The sequence below is a fragment of the Aphidius gifuensis genome, linkage group LG1, assembly GCF_014905175.1.
Source record: "Aphidius gifuensis isolate YNYX2018 linkage group LG1, ASM1490517v1, whole genome shotgun sequence".
In the NCBI taxonomy this organism is placed as follows: domain Eukaryota; kingdom Metazoa; phylum Arthropoda; class Insecta; order Hymenoptera; family Braconidae; genus Aphidius; species Aphidius gifuensis.
Window position 1 is genome coordinate 5,715,029 of NC_057788.1, and position 21,478 is coordinate 5,736,506.

General features: G+C 25.1%; 7 protein-coding genes across 8 annotated transcripts in view; 5 read left to right on the forward strand and 2 right to left on the reverse strand.

Moving 5' to 3' along the window:
• Window positions 1–83: 83 nt before the first annotated feature.
• On the reverse strand, window positions 84–1,681 carry LOC122861202 (odorant receptor 13a-like). The gene is made up of 6 exons (XM_044165433.1): window positions 1,195–1,681; window positions 852–1,137; window positions 659–758; window positions 470–580; window positions 232–387; window positions 84–166 (listed from the first exon to the last, which is right to left on the reverse strand). Exons 1-6 carry the CDS (start codon window positions 1,523–1,525, stop codon window positions 113–115), a joined length of 1,038 nt encoding a protein of 345 aa, XP_044021368.1. The 5' UTR covers window positions 1,526–1,681; the 3' UTR covers window positions 84–112.
• Window positions 1,682–2,246: 565 nt separating this feature from the next.
• LOC122861203 (neutral and basic amino acid transport protein rBAT-like) lies at window positions 2,247–7,430 on the reverse strand. Of its 2 annotated transcripts, XM_044165434.1 has the most exons (8): window positions 7,007–7,430; window positions 6,420–6,502; window positions 5,956–6,169; window positions 5,481–5,614; window positions 4,991–5,181; window positions 3,897–4,899; window positions 3,541–3,809; window positions 2,250–3,473 (listed from the first exon to the last, which is right to left on the reverse strand). In XM_044165434.1, the coding sequence occupies exons 2-8, from the start codon at window positions 6,492–6,494 to the stop codon at window positions 3,248–3,250; spliced, it is 2,112 nt and encodes a 703-aa protein (XP_044021369.1). In that variant the 5' UTR covers window positions 6,495–6,502; window positions 7,007–7,430; the 3' UTR covers window positions 2,250–3,247. The 2 variants fall into 2 exon arrangements, with proteins under 2 accessions (XP_044021370.1, XP_044021369.1); XM_044165435.1 differs by lacking the exon at window positions 5,956–6,169 and having other exon boundaries at window positions 2,247–3,473.
• An 824-nt stretch (window positions 7,431–8,254) lies between these two features.
• LOC122861204 (mitochondrial basic amino acids transporter-like) lies at window positions 8,255–9,985 on the forward strand. The gene is made up of 3 exons (XM_044165436.1): window positions 8,255–8,798; window positions 8,872–8,999; window positions 9,084–9,985. Exons 1-3 carry the CDS (start codon window positions 8,765–8,767, stop codon window positions 9,954–9,956), a joined length of 1,035 nt encoding a protein of 344 aa, XP_044021371.1. The 5' UTR covers window positions 8,255–8,764; the 3' UTR covers window positions 9,957–9,985.
• Window positions 9,986–10,059: 74 nt separating this feature from the next.
• Window positions 10,060–12,991, forward strand: LOC122861205 (kelch-like protein 10). The gene is made up of 5 exons (XM_044165437.1): window positions 10,060–10,811; window positions 10,869–11,637; window positions 11,699–12,038; window positions 12,112–12,270; window positions 12,343–12,991. The coding sequence occupies exons 1-5, from the start codon at window positions 10,606–10,608 to the stop codon at window positions 12,843–12,845; spliced, it is 1,977 nt and encodes a 658-aa protein (XP_044021372.1). The 5' UTR covers window positions 10,060–10,605; the 3' UTR covers window positions 12,846–12,991.
• A 105-nt stretch (window positions 12,992–13,096) lies between these two features.
• On the forward strand, window positions 13,097–17,317 carry LOC122861206 (vacuolar protein sorting-associated protein 54). The gene is made up of 4 exons (XM_044165438.1): window positions 13,097–13,405; window positions 13,652–14,112; window positions 14,188–16,279; window positions 16,357–17,317. Exons 1-4 carry the CDS (start codon window positions 13,308–13,310, stop codon window positions 16,616–16,618), a joined length of 2,913 nt encoding a protein of 970 aa, XP_044021373.1. The 5' UTR covers window positions 13,097–13,307; the 3' UTR covers window positions 16,619–17,317.
• A 24-nt stretch (window positions 17,318–17,341) lies between these two features.
• Window positions 17,342–18,968, forward strand: LOC122861207 (cytoplasmic dynein 2 light intermediate chain 1). The gene is made up of 5 exons (XM_044165439.1): window positions 17,342–17,608; window positions 17,791–17,892; window positions 17,965–18,449; window positions 18,576–18,819; window positions 18,884–18,968. The coding sequence occupies exons 1-5, from the start codon at window positions 17,531–17,533 to the stop codon at window positions 18,953–18,955; spliced, it is 981 nt and encodes a 326-aa protein (XP_044021374.1). The 5' UTR covers window positions 17,342–17,530; the 3' UTR covers window positions 18,956–18,968.
• A 646-nt stretch (window positions 18,969–19,614) lies between these two features.
• LOC122861208 (protein numb) overlaps window positions 19,615–21,478 on the forward strand; it is a 29,261-nt gene continuing 27,397 nt past the window's right edge. Inside the window, exon 1 of the mRNA XM_044165442.1 lies at window positions 19,615–20,214. The gene's annotated coding sequence lies outside the window, so the exon portion shown is untranslated. The remainder of the gene's footprint in view (window positions 20,215–21,478) is intronic.

The following is a 21,478-nucleotide window of genomic DNA, read 5'->3' on the forward strand; positions in this document are numbered from 1 at the left end:
TCTTACAAAAAATGAAATATATATTCCTCATATTTTTAACTATAACAGTGTCGATTATAAATTAATTTTATTAGTAAAATAAAATAATTATTTTACATTGTTTTAAATTATTTTACATGGCGACATTTCGGAGCATTGATACGTATCCCATAGCTGATTTTATTACCTGTAAATAAAAAAATAAATAAATATAATTACTACGATATAATGATATAAAATAATAACACATACATAAGCGTATCCACTTAGTGAAAATACAAAAATTTTTCCAGCAGTCATTGTCAGTGGTTTTTCAGTTTCCATTAAACAAAATGACAAAGATTTTTGAAATTTTAATGACATTTTATGCCATTCACATTCGTAGTATACTTCATGAACTCGTGTACTCTAATTTAACAACAAATAATTAAAATTTCATATTAAATATAAATTATCTTTAACATTATTAATTTTAATTATATATACAAACGTTTTCAACAAGACATTCACCCACATAACAATATCCAAATAATAGAAAAAGTGTTGCAATAATAGCACAAATATAAATATACACAAATGAAGTCTCTAACGTTTCAGATTCCTTGAAAAAATAAATAAATAAATAAATTATACTCCCTAAATATATGAGTAATAATAACGATAATAATTTAACTCATACAGTAACAATAGAATAAGACAGTAGTCCAATTAAAACTGTTGAACCAATAAGATCAATTAAAAGTACAACATTAAATGAAGTATCAAAAGTTTTAGCCATCCTAAAAAATAAATTAAAATTTATTTAATTTTTTAATATTTAATAAGTACAATTTATAAAATATATTTTAAAAAATATAAATTTTAATAAATACCAAATTGAACGTTGATGTCGTTGAACCAATGTTTTAAAAATCATTTGATTATGATCTTTTTCATGATCATATTTTAAATTTTTAATTCTATACTCAACAACAGCTAATTGTCCACAAATATGAAGTATAATTGTTATTAAAATACATATAAAAGCATTATGACATGCTAGCAGATAAACCATTGGACAATACCATATGTAAACATAAAAATATGTTTGTGTATTATCAATTGGAAAAAATAATTTTGTTTGAAACGGAAGAATAAGTGAATCATTAACACCAAATGCTAAAAAAATTAATTTTATAAATTAAAATTATTAATTGAAAATAATGAAAAACTTACTTCCCAAGATTAATGATGTCAATAATGGTCTAGCATAATACAATGCTGCTATTGTTAATACATATGGTACTGATAATTTAAAATATAATTTTGAATAGTAATTGTATTTTAAATAAATTTTTTTTTCATTTAAATCGTTATAATTATTTTCTTGAAAATCTTCTTTCATTGCGCTAATTAGTACACGAAGATTTTTACTATGACGAAAAACAAATAATTTTGATAGAACCATTGATTGCATTGATGATTCAATTATACCCAAAACCATTGCTTCAAAATTACCAACGACTTCAACAACTCCACTGTACTCGGTGAATAGGTGAAATGTCATGTAAGCTGTAAAAATTGCAGCACGAAATTTTGTATTTTCCAATGGCCAAATACCACCAAATATTAAAAATTTTCTATTCCAATCTAGTAAATCATTTAGATGTTCAAATTCTTCTTGAATTTCTTCAACTTTTTTATTATCATCATCTTCAGAAATATTCATGACAAAAAAATAGTAAAATTTATTTATATGTTCACTCGACAAGAACAAGTTTCAAACTGAGGTAATATTAAATTATTTGCACCGAAAAAAAATAATAAAATAACCCATGACAATCGATTTGATTTAATATTCATTGATATATTATTTAAATATAATAATGCTTTCTCAATTGTCTCAATTTAATATTCATTGATACATTATTGAAATAAAAAATAATGCTTCTTTCGTGAGCAAAGTGTTCACATGTAATATCTGTTATTAAGTTATTATCCTTGAATTGTCGTATAATCTATGTAGAGTCTAGTCGTCTCGTGATATAATGAACTTTATCATGCAATAGATAAAAATAAAATAATAATTTCTTTTGTCTTGGCTTCGTGTGACAAGAGGTGTTAGTTTTATTTGTGACATGATCGATAGTTTCTTTGAATCTTTTTTTTTTTTTTTATTACGTTATAGAAATTGTGTCTTTCGTGTTCATATTTTTTTTCAACTGCTAAAAGCTGTAATAGACATAGAAAAAAAATAAAATCTCAATAATAAAAAAAAAAACACAACATACAGGTGTAGTCAATTCATAATATTTATTTATTTTTTTAAATAATAATAAAAAAAATAATTTTTTATACAATTATTATATTAGACAACAATTTTTCAATTATTATTTTTTTACATATAGTTACATATAATTACACAAAATTATGGTCATTTTTATTAAAAGAAAAAAAATAAATCATATCATATTGTAAAAAAAGATGTTTCCTTGAAAAAGGCCCTGTTGAGTTATCGGCTATGAACCGACCCAATATATGCACATTACTTTACTTTGACCAATCACTCTGCCCATCTCGAGGATCAGTCTTACGACATCCTATCCCATTACGAGATGATGGCCGAGGCTAATAGCGTTCATGCTACGACTCTTTCGGTCAGAGATCCAGGGACCTTCCTCAGAGCTATATTTTAGTTACGAGAACTTCGATTGTAGCTCCGCGGTGCGGCTCAAAGAAACTTCGAAATTCGGTCTAATCGAACTTGTATATATACTTAAAACTCTCAACATGACCATGTATGAGAAATTTTTTTTAACAATTTAATTAATATTTTATAATTATTGCTATAAAATCATTACAATTTATAGATTAAAAAATTTATTTTTATCTACACATTTAATTTATTCAACTAGTTAAATTGATTAAACAAATTATTGATAAAAAAATGATGTTTTTCTCTTTTGATATTTACCTGAGTCTACTATAAATTTGTACAAAATATGAGACGGAAAGGAAAATTTTCTACTTTCCTTTTTTTGCTTTTTTAACTAAATTTTTTTTTTTGAGCAAATGCTATTTTACACAAAATAACATTTAAAATATATTAAATTATTATTTTTGATAGACTTATTGAGCAAAAAAATTGCTATTTATTTTTACATAAAATTGTAAAAAATTATTTTATAAATTTTCTACATAAATTTCATCAAAATAATTTTTTATTTAAATATTATTTAAACTCTCTCAATCAAATTTTAATCATATCATTATGAAAATCGTTGTGCTGTCATTTTTTTAGTTTAATAACAAATGCCTCACCAGGTAAAATAGCTAGCTCTTTAAAATATACACTTTGATTAATTTTAATTTCTGGACCAACAACAATATGTCCTTCATAATAAAGTGATGAAAAATCTTTTGCTATTGTTCTATTACTAAAATTAGCAACCATAACATAAGTATTTAATCGTGGATAAGATCTTTCAATGACAATTAATTCATCATCAGCAAATCTATAAAAGTAAAAAAAATTAAATTATTAATAGCAATAGTATCATATTTATAAATTTATCAATTTACCTAACATCACAATTGGCAACAGAATGACCATGCTTGAAAGCAGAATCAACGACAATCGTTGAAATTGTTTGTCGTAAATGTGCCATTTTTTTAACTGCATCTTTTATATTTGTTAAAACTGGTTGTCCAGTATTTGGTAACCAAGGCATGACACCATGTGATGAAAATTTTTCACCTGAATTATTAATTAAATCCCAAGACATTGGTGGTAAATTATGTACATGAAGTAGATCTCTGTGATCTTCACATTCACAATCAACCATTCCAATCTAAAAATAAATACAAAAAAAATTATAATAATTACATTTTGTCATTGTTGTTTGTATGAACTTGTTAATTAAATAAAATAAACTCACTTCATCACCATAGAAAATATTGGATGTTCCTGGCAACATCATTTCCATAATCATCGCAGCTGATGTTGCATTTTTAACTTGAAGAGTTGATGTCATTCGACTCATATCAATACCACCAACAGACCAATGTATCCAAGGTCGTATTGTATCAATGCTAAACAAGCTACTTTTAATAACTTGATCAATTTGTCTTTTAATATCTCTTGTTCCATTTGACACGACAATTGTTGCATCTAATAAATCCATTGTTTTTACAATACTTGATTTAACTAAATCATTAGCCATCTGATAAGTTTTCCAATGGCACATTAAAATTTTTGGTCTCTTAACAGTATGTCGCCATTCATTTAAATAATTAACAAATTCTGAATCTTCAACATATTCCTCAAGACCTTTTAAATAAAAACCATCAACATTTTTTTTAACCCAATAATTAAGTGCTGATGTTAATTCATTATCATGACTATCTGAATCAACATAATTTGATGAAATTAATTTATCTGTCATTGGCTCATTAATATCAAATAAAGATGATAATAATTTATTCATTTTATCATTTATATTTTGTCTTTTAATACGTTTATTAATATAATTTTCATCATCATCATCAATAATATTATTAAGTAAAAAATTTTTTTTTCTTTTCATATCAATTCCAATTTTAAAACTTTCAATAAATGGATATGATGGAATATCAATTATTAAAGTCATATTATTTTTATGCAATGAATCAACAAGATTATCAAAATCTTCAATTGTTCCAAGATTATCAGAAATTCTTGTTAAACTATTTATATTTTCATATTGTTCAGGATAATGAGTTGATGAAAATATTGAATTTAAACGAATTGCTTTAACTCCCATATTTTTTAAATAATCAATTCTCATTGTAATTCCACGTATATCACCAATTCCATCACTGCCTTTTAAAGAATCTTGAAATGATGCTGGAAATATTTCATAAAATATTTTTCCTTGCCACCATTCTGTCTGTGCTTCACATCTACAATTTAAATTAAATATAATTATTTTTTTAGCAATCAATAATTATTTATTTATTGTTTAATAATTTAATAATGATTTGTGATAAATACCTTGTTGGTAGTGTTAATATTCCTCTAATAGCAGTCAACGTTATTGCTATAAAAAAACTGACTGTTAATATAAAACATGATTGACGTATTTTTGGCCAATTCCATTTTGAAAATTTGTAATCTTTTGGTGGTTTTGGCACGACTAATTGAATTCCATTATCCAATTTTCCTCCATTATCTTGATTGTAAAACTTGCCAAATAAAAAACAAATTAAGACATCAATTTTTTATAATTATAATTAAACATAATTTGTGACGCAGTCATTTAAAATCACCTATACACACTCTGTCAACGTGTATAATATATAGACTATAAATAAAATCATCATACAATAAAAAAAAAAAAAAAAAACATTCTGGCAATCATTCTGTTAATTTTGGCGTTTAACTCAGCAACGCCAATCATCACGTCACAGTACAGCCAAAACTCATTCATCAATAACATTAATTTAAAATCAAATTATAAATTTTTTTTTTAATTAATACTTACAATTGCTTGAGCATCTGGAGCAAGATGTTGATATGCTGTATTCAATTGTGTCAATAATTGTGTACAAACTGGTTCTTTTGTTGTGCTATCTTCACTGCTGCTTGATTCCACCATTGGATCACGTGAACTTGGTTCTTAAATTATTAGAAAAATAAATTATTATTTTTTAATTAATTTACAATAATTTTTATCAGGTATTTTTGTAGTTTTATTTTTTCATTGACATCTAGCTGCTACACACACTGTTAAATTGACTGACTGACTTAAAATTATTTGTTAAATTTATTTGCTCCGATGGGTCAATTGATTTTCATTATATATATTAAACGCATTGACGATAATCGAAATTCAATTTAACACTCCAATTTTATATATATTGCAAAAATTAAAAATTAAAATGATAAAAATAAATAATCGATAATTTAGAATAGAATATTGTTTTTTTTTTTTCTATTAATTTTGAAAATATAATCACCGTCATTAGTAAGTTTGATATTGTTGCTGTTGACAATGCTCATAAAAGCTTTGAGACCGTCTTCAGAATTAAGATTGTTGAGGGTTGGTGTGGGTGTCATTTCAAGGGGAGTACCCTCAAGTGGATTAAACATTGTTGTTGTTTTGAGGGGATCTGGAGTCTCGCCAGGTGGTGGACTCGGTGTAAGAAGTGGACAATCAGATGTCTCCTCATCCTGTGATCATCAAACTCATGTCATCAACCTTTATTATTTTTCTATTTTCTATTTTTTATTTTACAATACAAACAGTAGATGTAGAAGACATCATCAACCTTTAGTATTTATTTTTATTTTTTCAATTTAAATTGAATATTATTTTTATTGTTTTGACAATTTAATCATCTCAAGATGAATTAATATATAAAAATATAAATTAAACTGGCACATTAATCATTCTGTTAATTTATATAAAATTTTCATTTACCTGTGGATCTCGATTGATGAAGTGTCTCTCCGTTCGCGGCGAAGACTGTGATGTCTCGGATTTCTTTGTATCCATTATTTAAACTACAAACAAAAAACAACATTTAACAAATTATTATACATCATTTTAATTTTATTAACAAACATAAAATAAAATGACAGAATCTATATATTTTTTATTTTTGAAATAAAAATAATACAATCGTAAATTTAAAGACGTAAATAACTCATCGTAATATTTTCAAGGACAATTTAATAATAAAAAAAAAAATAAAAATAATATTTACATATGTGTGTATATATCAAAATCGAAGAATGAGCATCATTTTATAGTTGACAGTTATATATAAAGTTCAATCAATAGAACAAAATAATAATAATCAAATAGAAACTGCGTAAAAAACTAAAATAAAAAAAACTATTTTCCAATCACAATATTACACCGGTATTGCATCAGTATGTATATTTTTTTCACCATATGAAATTTGATGCCTGTTTGTAAATAACTCTTTCTTGGCGATGATAAAAATAATTCATATGAAATAAAAAAAAGAAAAGGTGTATAAATAAATGACAAGACAAACATACCTGGACATTAAATAAATGAAGAAAAGACAAGAGAAAAAATCTATTAAAAGCCAAATTAAGCACTTGATAAATTTTTTTATAATAAATCGAAAAATTGAATGTGATATAATTTGGGTGTGTTACTATCACTGAAACAAGTAGTAAAATCCTTTCAATGTCAGACTTGTTTTTTTATCCCAACACTGTATTAATTTATTCTTCAAATTTACAATTATTATGCAATACATATATATTTTTTATAATATTTATTATTTAGTTATTTTTATTGATATGTTAAGCACAAGTTAAACTTATAATACTTTAGTATCCAATGAAAATTAAAATTGGTTCAGCCCGTACCGCGTGCCTTGACGTATATATTTAGCTGCTATTTTATTTATCAAGTCCACATGACATCCGCGCCCATCATCGTTTCTGCGCAAGACAAGATTATTTACTTTTGTCATTATAAAAAAAGTAACTGTTTATATAAAAACAAAATCGTATTAATTAAATTCATTTAATTAAAAATAAAAACAATAAAAAATTTTAATTTTTTATTTGCAATGAGCTTTTGTATTTTGTTGATGAAAAAAAAGCTTCGAATTATTTTTTTCTATGGACAATCGAAATTTCGTATAGTACAGTAGTTTTATAGTCTCGTCGAACAGGATCAATATCTAGAATTGAGGGTGGTAAATGATGATAAGAATGTCACACTTGTTTGCCTTTCGAGTAATAAAATAATAATAAAAAAATGACATGACAATTTCGAATGCGACATTATCATTGAATTAAAATTTTTGTGTGTCAATTGATGCTTCCCTCTGGCGAGTTACATTATAGCTAAATTATTAAGTAAAAAATTGCGATGATAAATTTAAATATCAATGGAAAAATATATATATTGCAATAAATGATTGATTAAATATACATAATTTAATATTAAAAGCGATATAAGATTATTATATAAAAAAAAAAATAAAATAAAATTTATTGCATATGAAAATAAACAAAATTAAATAAAAAAAAATAATAATACTAAAAATATTGATACAATAAGATATTAATTTTTAAAAGTTAATTAAACTTGTATATAAACAACAACAATAATAATATATATAAATATTTATTTTAATGAAAAATATAAAATAATTTGTCGATGACTTTTGTTATCGCCGGACGCTTGACCTCTTGGTGTAGAATATAAAAATTGCAAAAAGACATTATTCAAAAGTCATTTAATTTTCACAAGTTAACTAATCATATTGATTTTTTTTTTTTTTTCTTAATAATTTCTCATTTACTTTCTCATTTTTTTGCATCATCAAGCTTACGATAATAGATGATCTTTACTCCCCGGAATCGTTGATGCTTAGTGAATACAATTCAGACTCAGTATATCAAAGTAGAAATACTCACTTTTCATTCAAACTTTTAATCAATTGAACGCAAAAAATATATAACTATTCAATAATTTATTACGCAGTTTTTTTTTCTTCTTCTTCTTTCATTCTTTAATTTAAAAATGGATTTACAAAAATTTTATTTACAAATTAATAGAGGTGTAATTAGAAGACAATCAGAAAGATAAAATTAAATTTATATAAGTGTAAATTTTAGTTTTTAAAAATATAAATTATTAAATTTAAAAAAAAAATACAACGATTACAAAAATTTCATGGATTTCATGCATTTTAATGAGCTTTTTTTATATCTAATAAAATATTGTTTATCAAGTAAATTGTATAATTACTTCATTTTTAATCAAAAAGAACAATGGCTCTTGATTTTATTGCTGGTTGTTTTGGAGGTAAGTGTTTAAAATAAAATTTTTTAAATTACATTTACATTGAAATAAAATAATAATATTTAAATAAATTAAGGTGGTGCTGGTTTGGTAGTTGGATATCCCTTGGATACAATAAAAGTTCACATTCAAACACAAGATTCAAAAAATCCAAAATATCGAGGAACATGGCATTGTTTTTCTTCTCTAATTTCCAGTCAATCTGTAAATTTTTTTTTTCCTATTTAATTAAATTTAAATTCTCAATTAAAAATGGAAGTTTAATTATTAATTTGTTTTTTCAAATAGACTGCTGCTCTTTATCGAGGAATGAGTTCACCACTAGCAGGTGTTACAATAGTAAATGCAATTGTTTTTGGTGTTTATGCACAAGTACAAAAATCAAATGTTGATTCAAGCAATTTATCAACTCATTTTTTAGCTGGTGCAATTGCAGGTCTAGCACAATCACCAATTGCAAGTCCACTTGAATTAGCAAAAACAAGAATGCAATTACAATCAAATAGTAATGATGATAGTATAAAAAAATATACTGGTGCAATTCATTGTTTACGTGATATTTATAAACGAAATGGTTTAAATGGTATATTTAATGGTCTTGGAATAACAGCATTACGTGAAACTCCAAGTTTTGGAATATATTTTTTAACATATGAAGCATTAACAAGACAAAATACCGTGATACCAATATCAACGCTACACATGTTAATTGCTGGTGGTTTAGCTGGTACTGCATCATGGATATTAACATATCCAATTGATGTTATTAAATCAAGATTACAAGCTGATGTTGATTTTAAATATAATGGTGCAATTGATTGTTTTAAAAAATCAATAAAACAAGAAGGTTTTATATGTTTATTTAGAGGTTTAAATTCAACAATAATACGTGCATTTCCAACAAATGCTGCAACATTTGCTGTTGTTAATTGGACATTTAGAATATTTGATGATAATTCAATTATTAAAAATATTGATATTGATAAAACACAACAACAAATTAATCATGTTCATAATCAGTTAAATTATAATACATTTAAAAATAAAATTAATACATTATTAAATTCATTACTTGATTCAAGTGTGTATTCATCAGTAACATCTGATGATTCATCAACATCAAATAGTGGCAATATTGTTGAACCTGATACTGTTGTTTAATTTTTAAAAATAATAAAACTCCTCAGGTATTTTTATTTTGTTATCATTTTAAACAATAAAAAAATTTTCAGGTCAACGATTATTATTTTTTTTTTCTTGAATCATTTATTTATTTTTTTTTGTTTTTATATTATTTTTTCTAATAAAAATAAAATATAAATGCATCTGTTATCAATAGACTATTAATATATATATATTTTATAAAAAAATGATAAATAAAAATACAAATAAAAATAAATTATTAATACTGTAATATTTAGTTGAAAAATTTTATATATAAATTTTAATTTTATCTATACTTTTTAGAAGAAAAAAAATATATAATTTAAAAACATTAAAAATTATTTTGTCTTTTGTTATTAACGTTGCTGTATTCTCGGTTCTTTATATTTTTTTTTTTATTTTTTTATTTATGTCATCGAAGATTAAAGGGAAAAATTACAAGTTCAAATATAGCTCCACGTGTAATTAATCAGTAAAAAAATTCTAAAAATCTCGGTTTATAAATATTGACAAGAAAAAGAATAAATAAAAAAAAAAAACAAATCACCAGTATATTAGCTTGGGGGGATATAGAGAAAATGAAAAATAAAAAAAAGACGTTGTGATTAAGAGGTACAGTGTAAAGGGAGGTTGTGATATTGAAATTATGGAAATGGAAACAGAAACAAGTGGGACTTCTGATGATTCTCCAAGTGTCGGATATGGTGGAAGATGTATGAGTACCCAAGCAATGCAATCACTATATGATCTTAGAGAAAATAATTTATTTTGTGATGCAACTGTTCGTCTTAAAGATGGTGGAATATTTCCAGTTCATCGAGCAATATTATCAGCTTGTAGTACATATTTTAGGTAATTGAAAAATAACTTCTAGCTTCATTATAAAATTTAAATGATAATTTTTTATAGAACATTATTCACAACACCCTTGTATACTCAAGAAAAAACTGATGTTCTTCTACCAGATGTTGACAGTGAAACAATGAATCTCATAGTTAAATATGCATATTTACGTTCTCTAGATGTTAATGATGATAATGTTTGTAAAGTATTAATTGCTGCAAATTATCTTTGGATACTTGGTATTCTTGATATATGCCAGGACTATTTAAAAAATCAATTAACACCAGAAAATTGTATAAGTATCATGGGTTTTGCTAAAGAACATTCATGTCAAAATCTTGAATATAATTCTCATACTTATATTATGCGTAATTTTATTCTTGTTGCAAAAAATAGTTGTGAAATAATTGATTTATCAATTGAACAACTATTACCAATAATTGATTCTGATTTATTAAATGTTAAAAGTGAAGAAGTTGTTTGGGAATTAATTGTACGTTGGATTAATCATGATCCAGATAATCGTAAAATTTATATTGTTAATTTATTAAAAACAGTTAGACTTGGTCTTTTAGAAACACAATATTTTTTAGAAAATGTTAAAGATCATAAATATGTTAGTGGTGTTGAGACATGTAGACCAATTATCATTGAAACACTTACATTTTTATATGATCTTGAAATGATAACTACAAAAAATACAATATTATCAACACCTGAAATAGCAAGACCAAGAGTACCACATGAAATTATATTTGCAATTGGTGGATGGAAAAATGATTTAATAATGGGATGCATTGAGACATATGATACTCGAGCTGATCGTTGGATTCCAGTAAGTATTATGCACTTATTGTAATAAATTAAAAATAAATTTATAAAATTTTATATTACAGATGCTACATGAAGATCCAGAAGGTGCTCGTGGTTATCATGGAGCAGCTGTTATTGGTTTTAATATTTATGTTATTGGTGGTTTTAATACACAAGAATATTTAAATAGTTGTCGATGTTTTAATGCTGTTACAAAAACATGGCGTGAAATTGCACCAATGAATTGTCGTAGATGTTACGTCAGTGTTGTGGTACTTGATGATATGATATATGCAATGGGTGGTCATAATAGAAAATATCGTTTAAATACTGTTGAAAGATATAATTACAAGGACAATCAGTGGTCTTTACTTCCGAATATGAAACGACAAAGATCTGATGCCAGTGCTACAACATTAAATAGTAAATAAAAATTATTTTAAATTTAAAAAATATTATTTACTGATAATTTTATTTATTTATTTAATTATTTTAGATAAAATTTACATTGTTGGCGGGTTCAATGGTTCAGATTGTTTGAGTTCAGCTGAAGTTTATGATCCTCAGACTAATCAGTGGACACTTATTGCACCAATGAGACATCGTAGATCTGGTGTATCATGTATTGCTTATCATAATTGTATTTATGCATTGGGTAATTATTATTCTACAAATGTATTTTAAATAGATAAAAATTATTAAAGCATTTTCTTTATTATTAAATTAGGAGGTTTTAATGGAGAAGAAAGAATAAATAGTTGTGAAAAATATGATCCAGTAACAAATAGATGGGAATACATACCACAAATGTATAATCCACGTAGTAATTTTGCAACAGCAATTATTGATGATATGATATTTGCAATTGGTGGCTATAATGGTCTTCGTGCAATGTATTTTGTTGAATGTTATGATGAAAAAACAAATGAATGGTATGAAGCATCAGACATGAATATAAGTCGTTCAGCTTTATCAGCTTGTGTTGTTATGGGTCTACCAAATATTTATGATTATATTCATAATCGTGAACATTTAATGGAAGTTAAAAGACAAGAATTATTAGCATTTGAATTACAAAAAAAAGCATTACCAATATATCAACAACATCATCAATTTGTTCAACAGTTTCATTATGCTAACAATGATAATAACAACAACAACAACAACAACAACAACAACAACAACAACAATAATAATCAATTTCATGAAACAACAGCAACTGGACCATAATAAAAATTTTAATAATTTTTATATATTCAATTTTTTAATTTTTTTTATATACATATTTTTTTATTAATTATATATTTTTTTGTAAATAAGCCATATGACATTTATTATGGCGAAAAAAAAGATGAAAAAAAAATTTTTTATATTTATTTGTTTGTCTAGTTATTTATTTATTTATCAAGTTAATTATTTTTTTTTTTTTTAAATATATTTAATAGCTTATACAAGCTTAAATATTTAGCGCTAATAATACAGCTGCTTGGCTTGTGTGTCATCAGTGTTGTGTGTGAATTGTCGAATTGTCGAGTTGGACTTGGACGTGACATGCAAGTTGCAACTCTCAATTGTCGTGTGTGAAACATACGGTTTAAATATAAAATATATTAATAGTGTAATGATAATAAAATAGTTAAAAAATTTATATATTAATTATGTTGACATGACAAAGTTATATTGTCAAATAACATGGCTAAAATAATAAAAACATCAGAATTTATAACATCAATTCTCATTTGTGAGTACTGTTCTAACCTCACCTTTAAACGACACCAAGACTTTGTCAGGTGAGTACACATATGTCAAATTTAATAATATAAATATAAATATTTTTATTTATGTTGTAAAATTAAAATCAATTCAAAATAATTAACATCAATTTTACATGTGTCTTTTATATTTTTATAATAATTATTTTGTTATTTAATTTAATTTTTATTTATTTAATTATTTACTTGTTTATTTATTTTTGTCTATAATTGTTTTTTAATTATAAATTAACAATAATAAATATTATGATAAATATATTTTAGACATTTACGAGAACAACATTGTACAATTGAGGGCGGTTCCTATGTATGTAAATATGGTTACAATGCAGTATGCTCCAGTTTACCATTGGAAGGTGTCTCTGATAAGGATTATGTAATTCATGTAACAAAACACGCAACAATGCAACAACAACAACAACAACGTAAAACAAATGGTGATGATGATAAAACATCAACATGGACAATTTATTCAGCATCACAAAATCTTCCAGCTGTTCTTAATGATCCAAGAAAAGGAAAACAAAGTAATTTTTTTACAAAAACATGGGGTGATGCATTTGTTGAACGTGTTGATATACCAAAAAGTCCATATCTTCAAGATATAAATATACATCATTTTGATAGTTATATTAAAAAAATATGTCACAGATATAGAAAACATTCTAAAACAAGTTTAACCAAATCAAATGAATCATCAACTTTAAGAAAATCAAAATCACTAGGTAATTTAATTTAATGTTGTATTTATTTTTTAAAATAATTAAAATTACATGTTTTTTAATTACATATTTTTTTAGAACGTTCATCACATTTTGATTTAGCAAGTATTCCAAAGATATTTTTAAGTCCTGGATTGGATTTATCAAAACGTGATAATTTCGAAACAATATTTCCTTTTACAAAAGATGGACTTTTAAATAATGATAAAAATGTTGTTGTACATGTTGCAACTGAACAAGAAAAATTAAGTCATTATTTAGATATTGTTGAAGTTAGAATTGCTGAACAAGTTGCATCAAAATCACAAGCATTTTTTCATGCAATGACATCACATGATGCACTTATGGAACATTTAACACAAACAATAACTGTACTAAAAGCATTGAGAAAAAATATACATGAAATTGATGATAGTTTAGTGATAAATTCATTAAATGTATTACGTCTTGAACGTGCTAAGACAAATCGTTTAATAACATATGAAAAACTTAAATTAATGGCAACAGTACATCAAAGTCAACCAATGATACAATTATTATTATCAACACCAGATTATGTTGCAGCACTTGATTTAATATCAACAACACAAGAAATATTACATCAAGAATTAAATGGTATACATAGTTTTCGTCATTTAAGTTCACAATTAACTGAAATGGAAAGATTAGTTGATAAAATGTTATCAACTGAATTTGAAAGATATGCAACTGCTGATTTAAATCGTCCATTAACAAATGATAATACTGTACTTGATGGTGATAAACTTGTATCAATAATATCTGGTTTATTAAGACAAAAATATTTTCAATTTGTTGATATTTATAAAGAAGAAGCAATAACAACTGTACGTGCTATAACAAAACAACGTGTTATTGAAGCACTTGCTGCAAGTGATTGTTGTAGTGATCAACAAGCAGCTGGTCTTGAAGTTGCTGGTTTATCATTATCAGAAAGACTTAAATTATTACAAGATACAATTAAATCATTGACAAATCTTCTTTATCGTGTTAAAGCTGTTTATGAAGTTATGAAAGACACTGCTGATTTATCATCTGAATCAGATAATGATGATGCTGATAATGATGATAATAATACTATTACAATTAATACAAATGAACATTTATTATTACAAGATGAATATTCACGTGTTATAACAAAATTAAATGACATGTTAATATCAGTTTGTGATTATTGTCATGAAAGATTAGGTAGTTTATTAACTGCTGGTACAAATGATAGAAATGAACATGATAAATTAATATCAAATGATAATAAAGAATATAATTTAAATGAAAAAAGTTCTTGGCTTAGTGATCGTGCAACAGCTAATCAAGTATGTCAATTAGCAAGTATGGTTGAAAATTTTACAGAAATATGTGAAAAAATATGTGGTAAACAATGTACTGCATTGAGATCAGCATTTAAAGCACAAGCAAGTAAATTTGTTCAACGTTTTCATACTGAAAGAAAAACAAAATTAACAATGCTACTTGAATCAGAAAGATGGAAACAAGCTGATGTACAAAATGATATACAATGTCTAGTCACATTTGTTTATGAAAATAGATATATTCCTGTAAATTTATTAAAACTAGAAAATTCAATTAAAAATAATAATAATAATAATAATAGTAATAGTAATGATGTTAAAAATTGTATATTTATTGGTGAAGAACAATATGCTGTTGTTGGAACAGCATTGATGCTTGTACAAATGATTTATGATTATTGTAAAACTGGAAGTGAATTGACTGCACTATCTGGATCAATTGGTCGTCAATTGGCTGAACTTTTAAGACATTATAATTCAAGATGTTGTCAACTTGTACTTGGTGCTGGTGCAATGCATGTTGCTGGTTTAAAAACAATAACAAGTACTATTCTTGTACTTGCTGGACGTAGTTTAAAGCTTATATTATGGTTTATGCCATTTGTTAAATTACATTTTCAAGAATTAGCAAATCACAGTTCAAATCGTGGTGTTATTGGTTCATCTGGTGGTACAGGTGGTGTTGCATTACTTGACAGTGTTGAGAGAGATGTTAGAGCACATATTAGAGAAATTGAAGGTAAAATATTGACAATTGTTGATAATCTTGTTAGTGGACAAATATCAAATTGGGATGCACGACCACCAGTACCATCACAATCATTTAGAAATATATCAAGGTAATATATAAGCTTATATTTTAATTTTTATTTCATTATTTTGATAAATATTTTTTATCATTATTTTTTCATTGTAGGCATCTTGTTAAACTTCATGAAGCTGTCTCTGGAATTCTTCCTCCTGTTGAAGTACAAGCACTTTATCGTACTGTTAATGTATCATTTAAAGAAAAACTTAGGGAACAATTAATTAATATGAATATTGTTAATAATGGTGGTCCTCAACATGGTGTTGTTACATCTGAATTAACATTTTATCTTGAAGCATTGAGAAATTTAAAAGTTTTACCACCAACTGAATTAAATGACGATTGGATGACTGACATATGGACTAGATAACATGCAGAGAGTGTAATTTATTGTCTACTTGATGCAATGAAATATGCAATGACCAATAATAATGATAGTTGACCACAAAGTAAATTTATTACCAACTTGGTCTTAATTGTTTTATTAAATTTAAAAAATGATAAATGAATTTTAAATATATTAAAGAAATATGATCTAATGATTTTCACTGCCAAAATAAATCTAAAAGTTCATTGGCCAACTATATAAGATTTTGGTCATAAGGATACATGAATAAATTTTCTTTTAATTAAATATAAGAGCAAAATTAAAATGTATATATAAAACTTATTGGATAATTATTAATTTATATATATATTATGCAATAACTTGGTTGATATATTTCTAAAAAAAAAATTTAATTAAATTTAACATGCATTCCATGCTCTAGTCCGAATATTTTATATCGATAATATTATGAAATGTTTTAATAACAATATCAGCGACTTAACAGTTGAAAAAGTACTTTTGGTTTTTATTATTACTTGTAAATTATTTATTTGTTGGACCACTTTTGACTTGGAATAATTAAGAAAAATTATAATAATTAAACAAAAATTTTTGAAATTTATTTATCTTTATAAAATATATATTTTACCATTTAATTGTAAAAACAACTGTAATTATATATTATAAATTTTAAGGTATAATCATTGAAAAAAAATTGTGTTTATTATTTAAAAAAAAAAAGTTTTATATATGATTTTTATTTATTTTAATTTTGAATTTTTATTGAGTTGTGTTGTTATAGCAACGTCATTGTATACAAATGTTTTTCAACTGAGTCGTGCAGTTCTCAGTAAGCCAGTAAAAATATTTAATAACTGTTTAAAACAATGTAAACAATTTCGATAAAAATAGTGTTAATAACTTTTTATAATTCAAAGAATAAATAATTTAAAAATGGGTGAGGAAGATAATAAAAACCAGCTTGAAAATACTAAAGAAAGATCGATTATAATAATTGGCAGTAAAGGAGTAGTAAGTACAATAAATTTACATAAATAAAAATTTCTATTAAAACTAAAAATACATTACAAATAAAACTTTGTTTATAAAAAAAAAGCAATAATTTTTGGTAATTTTTTAAATAAATAAGTGTATTATCTTAAATTAAAAATTTTTTTTTCAAGTAAATAAATGAAATAAAAATATATTTACAGGGTAAAACTACAATGGCATATAGATTTCTTGAAAAAGAAGAAATTCCAAAGCCAACAATTGCAATGGATTATTCATTTGGAAGAAAAGCAGGAAAAAGTTTGGTAAATATAATTAAATAATTTTCAAAATTATTTAATATATAAAAATGAATTTTTTCAAAATGATTTTGTTAGGTAAAAGATGTAATACATATTTGGGAAGTTGGTCATCTATCATCATCATTAATATCAGCCGCAATGACTGGTGCAAGTTTAACGCATTCCCCTCGTCATATTACTCTTGTAATTGTTTTGGATTTAACATCTCCAGATGTTCTTTGGTCGATATTAGAAGAGAGTTTAACAGCTGCACGTTGTGCTTTAAAAATGAGTTTTTCAAATGATATCATTGAGGAAATGAAGAGCCACCGGATAAATGAAATCCGTCGATCTAGTGAAAAACAAATTGATCCGTTCCCCATGAAATTATGTATCGTGGGAGGAAAATATGATGAATTTAAAGATTTTGATTTAAAAAAAAAACAAATTATCGGACGTACATTGCGTGCTGTTACCTGTAATTTAGCTGCTGATTTGCAGTATTATTCATCAAAAGACAGTGGACTTGTTAGAAAAATGAAAGAACTACTTTCACATCATGGTTTTGGTAATCATCCAGTGTAAGTTTTATTATCAAATTAATATCATGAATTTTTTTTCCTCCAACTAATTACTTTTAATTGACAACGACATATAAAATGTGTCAATTGTCAGTTGTCATATAAATAAAAAAATTAATATTACAGAAAAGGCTGCTGTAGTGATTACAGACAAGCCCTTTGGATACCAGCCGGAACTGATTCATTCACTGCAATCGATTTTGTTATTTCATCATCTCGACCTTCCTCAATACTAGATATAATAAAACGTAATTATGAAAATGAATTTCCTCAAAAATCAAAAGACACTGAAAAAGAATTTGAGGATCCAATTAATGATCCAAATTTTAATGAACCAATTATTGATCGTTTACGACTTCAACGAGAAGAGGTGAATCACTTATTATATTTTATTATTTAATTGATTTATTAATTTCTTTTTGACATATTTTCAGGAGATTGCTGTTAATCTTCAAGACATGATGGAGGGTCGTACACCCAGGATAATAATTCCAGAACCCTATTAAAATATCCGCTATTCAAAAAAAAAAAAAAACAGGATGTACTTGGGTTTGTTATGAAAAAAAAAAATATTCTAAAAAACTTGTGGGAAATTGTCAATTGAGGATTTTTATTTCCTCAAATTCATCTATTTTTATCTATTATAATTTTATTTCTTAAATAAAAATAGAATCGTCTATTTTTCTTAGAAAATTTATTCAAATTATTTTTCTTTTATTTTTATTTCTACATGATAGAGATACAAGTTAACTGCGAGTCTATTGTTAAATAAAAACAATTAAAAGTTTCATCGACAAATAGGGTAATAAAAAGTTACTTTATAAAGTTTTCATTTTGTTTGTGAAAACCACTAACTGCGGTTAAAATTTCCACATATACATGCGGTTTTTCCGTACGGAACTTTGTACATATTCTCGATGTTTTCATTATTTTTTTTTTATTTAATATGTTTGTCTGCAATCCATCTACTAACATGGCTTTTGGCTCGGTTGATAAGAAAAAGTTTTAGTCTTGTTGATGACGATGGCTAGTCATGTTGGTCTTGGTGCTCTTGGCATAGTAATTACGACACGCTTGCGCTAGTTACACAGGTTCGCAACGCATGCGCCCATCAATTTAATCTGATAAAAAAAAAATAAATATATATTTTTTTTAGCAGAGCGATGGTGAAGGTTTACAGCCGGGTCTCTCAGTGAAAATGGTGCTGTTTGTAAAAAACGCGTATACGTCTGTCAAGATGTTATCCAATAAATAAAAAAATTTTCCATTTTTAATATTTGACATAATAAATTTGAAAATTATTACATGGATTTAAACCATATAATGAAAATTAATAAATTGCAATATTATTTTGTAACATGTGAAAAAAAAATAATGTGAATTTTTTTTTTTTTATCGTTCTATTATTTTTATTATATTTTTTTATATCATTATATTTTTTTTACAATGCTGTAAAAAGAATGAAAAAAAAGTCAGGCGTAGTTTTCTAAACGTACAAGTGTGTAATAGCTGTTTGACATTTTTTTTTCTGTTAAAAATTTTAATTTTATTTGTTTGTTTTTTAAAATTTAAAACTAGATGAAAGAAAATTTTAAAATTATTATTTATCGAAGAAATTTAATAATGATATAATCAACAAAGTGAAAATTAATTCTTCAATAAATTGGATATGAAGATGTTGCAAAAAAAAAAATAATTATCAACCTGCTTGACAGCTGTCGTAATTATTGACTCAACGCAATAAACTGCGGTCAATTTATTGTTGGTAAGTTTTTGACCTACTGACAAATTAATCATAACAAATATTATTTATCATGTTTATTTTTTAAATAATATTTTTGGCAAAACAATATTTCTTTTTGACCAATACAATGGATCTTTTGTATTGTGTCTTATCATTGTATTTATGATTGAATTTTATTATCAATTATTAATGATATAGTTAATGAGGTGCGAAGAGCATTGAGGTATTTGCAACTGCCCCACCTGAAATGTTGGGGTTGATATCGATTTCGTTGTAAACAGTGAACAAGCTCGTTAAACCAACGAACAGGTAGATATCGTTATTCTCAGGGCGTTTGCAATTTACGTTGTCATACAAACAGATAAATATCAATTTATAAACACATACATTTAATTTAATATATCTACATTGAGATATCTATTTCACGTGACAAAAAACACTTGAGATTTTAAGCAAACAATTTTATTTGTTTTAAAAACAAGAAGTATAAAAAAAAATATGTTTTATCATCATCAATTTTTCTTCATATACGCAATCATTGTTTAACTTAAATTTTATCATATTATTATTTATACCAAATTGGTTAATATATTATGATTTTTGTTGAGAGGCCAACTACCCCGTTACGGTGTATAAACAATCCTAGACAGCGTGACGAGTTTCTTATTTACATTTCGACAAATTTAGCAATATACTTATATTATTTTATCATAAATACAAACAAGCATATATACCATGATATCATTGATTTTTCATCAACACAATAATATACAAATCTTGCGGTTATTTTAACCTTGATTTGTATATACTATAATTATTATTTATTTCATGACGTCACACTATCCCACGTGGTTATAAACAAACAAAAAATGTCGAGTTTTTATAGTCTAAAATAAAAAAAACAATTTCAAGCTTAATTTAAAATGACCCTGACAATTTTTCTCTCATGTATTTTACAAAGATCTTGAGGGAAAAAAAAAAATACATCAAGGCTTTTTTTTTTTTCTTTAAATTGAATGTATAAAATTATGTTATTAGATTGTAAATTTTGATTTGACGATAAATTTAAGTAATTAATATTTTTCTAATATTGATGAATAAATTTATATTTGATTGATTTGATGGTAATTTAGGGATAAATATATTTCAAATTTGATTGAAAATTGACATATCAGGGCAGGGTCTTGTCCCTTCTATTTCCTAAACGGAAGATGAAAAAAAAAGTTGAAAAAAAGTCTTCAGAAAAGCAATCTGAATGGTGGTGGTTCGTTCAGCTTGAGCTGTA

What these genes read in the sequence shown, in the direction of transcription:
- LOC122861203 (XM_044165434.1), bottom strand. Translation starts at nt 6,494, where the DNA reads ATGGATACAAAGAAATCCGAGACATCACAGTCTTCGCCGCGAACGGAG. An exon ending in TCATCAATCGAGATCCACAG is followed by an intron (nt 6,170 to 6,419) that starts GTAAATGAAAAT and finishes TGATGATCACAG; the next exon opens with GATGAGGAGACATCTGATTG. An exon ending in ATATTAACACTACCAACAAG is followed by an intron (nt 4,900 to 4,990) that starts GTATTTATCACA and finishes TTTAAATTGTAG; the next exon opens with ATGTGAAGCACAGACAGAAT.
- LOC122861206 (XM_044165438.1), top strand. Translation starts at nt 13,308, where the DNA reads ATGGCTAAAATAATAAAAACATCAGAATTTATAACATCAATTCTCATT. An exon ending in AAGAAAATCAAAATCACTAG is followed by an intron (nt 14,113 to 14,187) that starts GTAATTTAATTT and finishes ATATTTTTTTAG; the next exon opens with AACGTTCATCACATTTTGAT. An exon ending in TCATTTAGAAATATATCAAG is followed by an intron (nt 16,280 to 16,356) that starts GTAATATATAAG and finishes TTTTCATTGTAG; the next exon opens with GCATCTTGTTAAACTTCATG.
- LOC122861202 (XM_044165433.1), bottom strand. Translation starts at nt 1,525, where the DNA reads ATGACATTTCACCTATTCACCGAGTACAGTGGAGTTGTTGAAGTCGTT. An exon ending in TGTCTTATTCTATTGTTACT is followed by an intron (nt 581 to 658) that starts GTATGAGTTAAA and finishes TATTTTTTCAAG; the next exon opens with GAATCTGAAACGTTAGAGAC. An exon ending in GTGAATGTCTTGTTGAAAAC is followed by an intron (nt 388 to 469) that starts GTTTGTATATAT and finishes TTGTTAAATTAG; the next exon opens with AGTACACGAGTTCATGAAGT.
- LOC122861207 (XM_044165439.1), top strand. Translation starts at nt 17,531, where the DNA reads ATGGGTGAGGAAGATAATAAAAACCAGCTTGAAAATACTAAAGAAAGA. An exon ending in GGTTTTGGTAATCATCCAGT is followed by an intron (nt 18,450 to 18,575) that starts GTAAGTTTTATT and finishes TTAATATTACAG; the next exon opens with AAAAGGCTGCTGTAGTGATT. An exon ending in TACGACTTCAACGAGAAGAG is followed by an intron (nt 18,820 to 18,883) that starts GTGAATCACTTA and finishes ACATATTTTCAG; the next exon opens with GAGATTGCTGTTAATCTTCA.
- LOC122861205 (XM_044165437.1), top strand. Translation starts at nt 10,606, where the DNA reads ATGGAAATGGAAACAGAAACAAGTGGGACTTCTGATGATTCTCCAAGT. An exon ending in CAGTGCTACAACATTAAATA is followed by an intron (nt 12,039 to 12,111) that starts GTAAATAAAAAT and finishes TAATTATTTTAG; the next exon opens with ATAAAATTTACATTGTTGGC. An exon ending in TAATTGTATTTATGCATTGG is followed by an intron (nt 12,271 to 12,342) that starts GTAATTATTATT and finishes TTATTAAATTAG; the next exon opens with GAGGTTTTAATGGAGAAGAA.
- LOC122861204 (XM_044165436.1), top strand. Translation starts at nt 8,765, where the DNA reads ATGGCTCTTGATTTTATTGCTGGTTGTTTTGGAG. An exon ending in TATTGCTGGTTGTTTTGGAG is followed by an intron (nt 8,799 to 8,871) that starts GTAAGTGTTTAA and finishes AAATAAATTAAG; the next exon opens with GTGGTGCTGGTTTGGTAGTT. An exon ending in CTCTAATTTCCAGTCAATCT is followed by an intron (nt 9,000 to 9,083) that starts GTAAATTTTTTT and finishes TTTTTCAAATAG; the next exon opens with ACTGCTGCTCTTTATCGAGG.